The sequence below is a fragment of the Cariama cristata genome, unplaced genomic scaffold (assembly GCF_000690535.1).
Source record: "Cariama cristata isolate BGI_N322 unplaced genomic scaffold, ASM69053v1 scaffold31954, whole genome shotgun sequence".
NCBI lineage: Eukaryota > Metazoa > Chordata > Aves > Cariamiformes > Cariamidae > Cariama > Cariama cristata.
Window position 1 is genome coordinate 1 of NW_009611774.1, and position 6,918 is coordinate 6,918.

At 57.6% G+C, this 6,918-nt stretch overlaps 1 protein-coding gene across 1 annotated transcript in view; it reads left to right on the forward strand.

Moving 5' to 3' along the window:
- Positions 1-78: 78 nt before the first annotated feature.
- The window catches only part of LOC104160285 (DNA (cytosine-5)-methyltransferase 3B-like), a gene marked incomplete at its 5' end in the record, with an annotated part of 7,256 nt that continues 416 nt past the window's right edge, over positions 79-6,918 (forward strand). Inside the window, 10 exon segments of the mRNA XM_009698377.1 lie at positions 79-157; positions 617-661; positions 998-1,072; positions 1,359-1,485; positions 1,863-2,046; positions 2,300-2,384; positions 2,920-3,065; positions 3,206-3,296; positions 3,559-3,707; positions 4,354-4,439. Of these exon segments, the coding sequence (XP_009696679.1) occupies positions 79-157; positions 617-661; positions 998-1,072; positions 1,359-1,485; positions 1,863-2,046; positions 2,300-2,384; positions 2,920-3,065; positions 3,206-3,296; positions 3,559-3,707; positions 4,354-4,439 (1,067 nt within the window).

Here is a 6,918-nt window from a genome sequence, read left to right on the forward strand (position 1 = left end):
TCCCCAGGGAGCCGCCTTTCCCTTGCAGAGAACGGGGCCCTGAGGAACGGGACGGAGGAGGTGCTGTCCCTCGAGCAGTGGCCCCCCACCAAGAGGCTGAAGACCAACCTCTGCAACAACGGCAAGGAGCAGCGAGTGGAAGAGGACCAGACCCGAGGTAAGCGGCAGCGAGGGCTGGGGAGCGGCATGGGCTGGGCCGTGCGTCCTGAAAAGCACCGGGAAACCTCTCTGGGAAAGGGCTCAGCTTTTCCTGGGGGGCCACGAGCTTGGTTTCCAAAGGCAAAAGCTTTTGTGGTCTTGTGTTGCTCGCTTGTGCCTCGCAAGACACCAGCGAACCCAACTGCGAGACGTGGTGCCACAGGCTGGGCTCCATGAATTGCTCAGCTTGGAACTGGTCTGAGCGTTCCTGCTTGGGGCTCTAGCTCTACTGCCTCCAGCAGTGAAAGCACTTGGGTTTTGCACCAAAATTTCTAATATGCCCATGGCCTGCCTTCTCTGTGCAATGCTCAGTAAAGCTGTAGCGGTTTTAATGCAAGAAATAAGGCATCTGTAAGTAGAGTGCATTTAGTTTGTTACATAAGGACTGATAATTTTTTTTTCTATTTATTTTGTAAAGAGCAAATGGTTTCCGAAGTTACAAACAACAGTGGGAGTCTTGAAGGTAATCGATTGCCCTGTCTCTCTTGGGAAAAGGTGTGGGGCTGATGCAGGCGGCACTAGGCAAAGATCGTGGATCCCCTTTTAACCACTGTAGAAAGGGGGACAGTGCTGCCTTTGCAGCTTGCTGGGCTCCCTTTGTGTTGAGCGGAGCGGACTGCTGCGCACATCCTCCCTGCGGGGCCCGTTCCTGGGGGAGCCACGGCCGCATCGGGACCTGCACGTGGTCCAGACGAGAGGCTCTGGCCTCGGCCGCCGCGGTGGGGTGGAGGGATGGGGGTCTGCCCCCCTGCACGGGGCTGCCTGCCCCGGGCTGAGCGGAGCTCTCTCTGGCACACAGACAGCTGTTTGTCCTGCGGGAGGAGAAATCCGGCCACCTTCCACCCGCTCTTCGAGGGGGGCCTCTGCCAGACATGGGGTAGCGGCTGCCGGTCCGGGGCTGAGTGGGAGCCTGGGGCCGGAGGATGGGGTGCGGAGTCCATCCCCGCTGCACCCAGCGCTGCTGGGACAGGAGGGGTGACTGCGCCAGATCCTGGCCCCGTGGCTGTGTCCCTTGGTGTGTTCTCTCCACTTGAAGCACCGAGGATGTGCATCTCCGAGCTCTCGGTGTATGCCAGGGATGGAGCAAAGCTGCGTTCCCTCTTCATTCTTTGAGCACAGATCCCGATCCTCTGTCCTTCTCTCCTCCTGGCTGTCCTTTCGCTAGGATAGATTCCTGGAGCTCTTCTACATGTACGATGAAGATGGCTACCAGTCCTACTGCACCGTCTGCTGCGAAGGCAAGGAGCTGCTGCTCTGCAGCACTGCCAGCTGCTGCCGGGGGGCCCCGCGCGTCTCCGTCTCTGGGGCTGAACTCCCAGCACGGCTCCCGGGGAGCTGCAGGGAAGCAGGGCTGTGCGTCAGCCTGGGCAGGGTGCTGTGCTGGTTCCCAGCTGGCTGCCATGCCGTCCCAGCACAGCCTACCCATCCCTGCTGAGCCAGGCTTCTCCTGAATAAGCCCCGGGGAAGTTGGCAGGAGTTTTACCCACACCTAGGTGACCAGCTTGTGTTTTTAGCAGCCCTAAAAACCAGGGTACTGCTTGGAAAAACATCCTGCAAAACAGGGCAGGGGCTCCAGTGCATGGCAGGGGAGACCCCGGGAGAGGCTGGGGTGACCCAGAGGGGTTTCTGGAGGTGACAGGCACGAGCTGCTGTGGTTTGGGCAGGTGCTTCTGTGTGGAGTGTCTGGAGGTGCTGGTGGGGCGAGGGACATCGGCCAAGGCAAAAGAGCAGGAGCCCTGGAACTGCTACATGTGCCAGCCCCAGAGGAGCTATGGCGTGCTGCTGCGCCGGCAGGACTGGAACACCCGCCTGCAGGACTTCTTCACCAGCGACAAGGGACAGGAATACGTAAGGGCTGTGGGCAAGCGAGCCCAGCGCGCTGGGCTTTGGGGGAGAGGGCTGCAGAGGGCATGGCGAACGGCTCAGAATTCCTTGGCCCTCTGCCTTGGTCTACTCATCCACGCTCTCCAAGGGTGCTGGGCTCTTGGCCCCACAGGTGCTCCCCTGCCATCAGAGGTGATGCCTGTGGAGCCGAGGTTTGGCCTCGTAGAGCATTGCAGCACTGCCCAGAGCTGGGGCTTCATTGCTGTCTTCATTGCAGGCTGCACCCAAAATCTACCCAACAGTCCCACCAGCAAAGAGGAGACCTATTCGAGTGCTCTCTTTATTCGATGGTATAGCAACAGGTGAGGAGGCACTGGAAGAGCACTGTCCTGGCGGCTTGCAGCACTGGGTGTCGGGGATCAATAGTTTTGTGGCCTCAACGCCGTCTCTGAAAGCTTGGTGGGGACGAAGGGTGGTGGGATGCCCATCAGAAAGGGATGAGGGCGAGGGCTCCCCTTCCTGCTGGACAGGGCTGTGGAGGAGGGAGGGATGAAGGGAGGGCGTGGGAATTTTGCTCACAGAGGTTCCTGCTGCGCTGAGTGCCATCTCGGGTGGCTGGTTTCACTGAGAAGCCAGAGCTGTGGGAGTGCTGGTAACCGGGCCTCTGGCAGAGAAGGGCAACTGGTTTGACTCGGTTCACTCAGCTCTGGAGTTCTGCTCTCTGGGAGCAAGCCTGCCTGGAGGAATGGGTCAAAAAATAGTTTGCTCATCCAGAAGTCCTATGTGACTGCACCCACCTAGGACATGCAAGAGTGGCCACATCGAGCTTCTGTGCTGATGAAGGAGACTGGGAGACTAAAGAGAGCAGTGCGGCCTCAGACCTCTGTCCCTTGGCAGGGTACCTGGTGCTGAAGGACTTGGGCATCCAAGTGGAGAAGTACATTGCCTCGGAGATCTGCGAAGACCCCATTGCTGAGGGCACCATGCGGCATGAGGGCAACATCACCTACGTGCATGACGTCAGGAACATAACCAAGAGAAACGTGAGCACCACGTCTGCGGGAGGGCTGGGGAATGTGGCACTATGGCCACCTGGGTCTTGCCCCACCAGCCCTGGGACGGGCTTGAGGGAGGAGAGACCCGCTTACGTGGTGTCTCCTAACTGGGTCTCTGTTCGCTCTAGATCGAGGAGTGGGGTCCTTTTGACCTGGTGATCGGTGGAAGCCCCTGTAACGACCTCTCCCTTGTCAGTCCAGCCAGGAAGGGGCTATATGGTAAGGCTGCTTTGCCTCTGCAGGGCTGGGTGCCCCTGGGGTGTTCCTGGGGTGCGGAGCCACCTTAATGTCCAGGGAAGTGGTTCAGCCCCTGTCTGCGATGGTGGTTGCTCCTCTCTGAGCTGCAAATCACAGGGTGGCACCTGCAAAGCACAGCCTGTCTCCATGCCAGTTGCGGTGGGGAGGGCAGCCAGGGCCCCCGGACCCGTGCCCCCGTGCCGCAGCTGGTCCCAACCTGCCGCTGTCACCTTCTCCCTTGCAGAAGGAACCGGGAGGCTGTTCTTCGAGTTCTACCACCTGCTCAACTACGCCCGTCCCAAGGCGGGAGAGGAACGCCCCTTCTTCTGGATGTTCGAGAACGTGGTGGCCATGAGGGTCAACGACAAGAGGGACATTTCTCGGTTTCTGGAGGTAGGGATTGCTGCTGGCTTTGGGAAAGGTGTCGGAGCGGGAGACCCTTGCTGGGCTGTGCAAGGTGTGCCGAGGCTGTGAGGGGCTGGCTGTGGTTTTGTATGGCCCTGATGCTGGAAAACCCCCTGCCTGATTGATGCACATGCCAGGAATCCATTTTTTAGTCTTGGCTCTGGATCCCCTCTGGCTTTCAGCTGGTTAACCCTGAGTCCTGGTTCTCCGGGGGCAGGTTTCTGCGAGCCTTGCAGAAAGCATCTGTTCAGAGCAATGCTTGTTGTTTCTAGGGAGAGAGAGGTCAGGGACTGGAAAGGATTTTTAACTCTGTGGTAGCCAAGATGGGCTGTGGGTCAGCAGGGATCCCTGTGTGTAGAAGTCCCGTCAGACGCTGATGGTCCTCATCCTGGCCCAGAGAAATCAGCGCTGAAGCGTGCTGTGATTTTCATTAGCTGCTGGCCATGGCTATGGCGTGGGAGCCCATGTGGCTGATCGGACTGTGCTCTGGTGTGGAACAAGGGTTTGTTGGGGCTGCATCCGTAGGAGGATTTGCTGAAGTCCCTGCAGTGCAGTGGAGAAGGCTCTCCGTGCAGGACAGGGCTGAGCCCACACTTCTCTTAACTTTTATTTTTCCCCCTCTTGTGGCCTGCAGTGTAACCCAGTTATGATTGATGCTATCAAGATAACAGCTGCCCACCAAGCGCGCTACTTCTGGGGTAACCTTCCAGGGATGAACAGGTAATCCTTGGCCGTCATTTTGAATCTCTCACTGTAGCTTTGTTTTGTTTCATGGTGCTTGTGTAGTTCTTCTTGCCTCCTTGGCCCTAAGCCCAGCTCCCGGGAGCCGAAAAGCTGCAGCTCCCGTAAGGTGCAGTTTCCCTGCGGTGATGTGCACATGGTGTTGCGCTTACTAATGAGTTACGATGAGACTGTGGGAGAAGTGTAGCAGCGTCCTCTGCCCCGGACCTGAAGCCTGTGGAGACTTGTGCAGGATGCTGCGTGGTGTGTCTAGCTTGGGGATATACGTGTGCACCAGGCCGATGTGGAGGTGCTGTATGGCAGCCCCATGCCCCGGTCAGTGCTGTGCCGGGGTTTGCCAGGGATGAACCAGAGCAGCCGCCTTGGCCAGGGCCGCTCAGCCCAGTGTGGTGGCCCGGGGAAGCTCACACTACCGCAGGTGGCTGCTGCTGCTGCAAAGCACGACTGCTCTCCTCCAAGCTTTGTTCACACCACGTAGCACCCCAAATTCGTGGCAAAACACAACAGAGGGCTTGGAGTAAAATCCCGTTACCAGCAGTCCTGCACACCAAATACTCCTAGCAACAAAAACTGGAGTTTTTGCACAGCAAATGCCTCGGCTAATAAACACATACTCCGTTTAAATATTTTTTGCTGGTTTATATTTAAATTGCCAGTATTTGTTGGAGTTAAAACTAATTAAAGCTGAGCTAGAGGCATGTAGGTATTTGAAAGTGAAATAGCCATTACGGAGCCTTTGTCCTGTCTGTGAAATGGCACTTGAACTTTCATCTGATGGTAACGAGGCGGAAGCGCCCCGCCGGATGACTCGGAGCTATCTCCATGAACTAGCCAGGGACGATGCTTGCAGAGGTGCCTTGCTGAGCAGAGGCAGGCGGGATGGCATGGGCACAGGGCTCCTCTGACAGCATTACCAGGAAAAGCTACGGAGGGCACTGGGGAAAGTGGGTTGGCACTGCCCGGCCCTGTTAGGAATGGCCAACAAGCGAGGCTGGCGATGCTGTTCAGGCTGTACAGAGCCCTGACCATGCTGGGGAGCAGAGTGCCCTTCCCATAGGAAACTCCTGAAGCTGCCTCCTCTCGGGGTGGCTCAGGATGGGTACTGCCCTGGGGAGAAGGGCTCCTGCCCCTGCCCTGGGGGGAGCTGCTCTGGTCCGGCATGAGCCGGAGCGGGCAGAGGTGTGAGTTTATGGCAGACGACCTCTGACTTGGTGGTTCCTCAGAGAGTGATCTATTGACCGCAGCCAAGCAGAGAGGCTGCATAAGGACTTGACAAGCAGGGCTGGGAGGAGGAATTTTCTATTGTCTTTAGATATTTAGAGTTTGCTTTTTACTCCCCGTATTCAGTGTTAGTGCTGGTTCCTGGCTGAGAGATTATTGGTGGCTCTTCTGTTTTGGTTTTCCTTTTATTTTCCTAATCCAATTTTAAAATAGAACCAGCATGCTGGGGTCCTAATCCCTGCCAGCATCTTCCTTTAACTGGGAAACCTGAGCTCTGCTGGGGTGTGTTCCCAAGGGCATCAGCTGCTGGGTGTGCTGGTGGTGGTGGGCTGGGACCCTGGTGCAGCTCACGGGACGGCAGCGCTTCTGCTCCCTCCGACAACTGCCTGGAGCAGCCACACTCCAGTATTTGACACTTCTGCTCCAGCGTTTGAGGCAGGCAGTCTGTGGAGGTGATGGGTATTTTGGTAGGAAAGCTGTGGTGGCTGCAGGAGAGGCCGTGGGTGGGATGAGCACATCACTGGATACTTCAGGAAAGCACGGCACACTTGCTGTGTTTCACCTGATGGGCTACACGTTGGGGCACTTCGGTAAGACAGGAGCCCCGTACTGCATCCTGGCTGTGAGAAATTGTCTCAATTTCAGTGCGACTCAAAACCTGAGATGACAGTGACCGCCCAGGGCTGCTGCTGTCCTGTCAGCTTATCAGGGTGTACATCGACATCTCTTGTCCACCTTCTGGCTCACCCAGGGGCACCGGTGTTTCAGCGCAGTGTGTATGAATGAAACTTAGCAGCTTAATGAACTCCAGAGCCGTAATAGAAAATTTTAGCATTGCTGGTGGTTAATTTTGGCTGCCCTCAGTGTCTGTAAATGCGTTGGTGCTGTGAGCCCTGGAGCCGGGGCAGCTCGCCGTTCTCTGCCCGCAGGCATGTCCGGGGTGGGAGGCAGGTGCCCATAGTTGCCATGTGTAGATTTCCACGAGCCAGCAGGTGCTGTGCAGGGCTCCTTCGTTCCTGGCTCCCCTCCCCTGGATGGGTCGCATCCCGAGTCCACAGCTGGGTCTGGGCACTTGGTCCCCGTCCGCAAGCAGGTTAGGTCGTATGGGGCAGATACGCGTGGGATGATTTGTCAGGCTACCTGTGTCCGTGGGAGCGGGGCCGTCGGAGATGCGGATGCTGCTCTGCTCTGCCTACTGCTGCCCTGGGGCAGGTCTGCCTCTGGCTCTGGGCAGAGC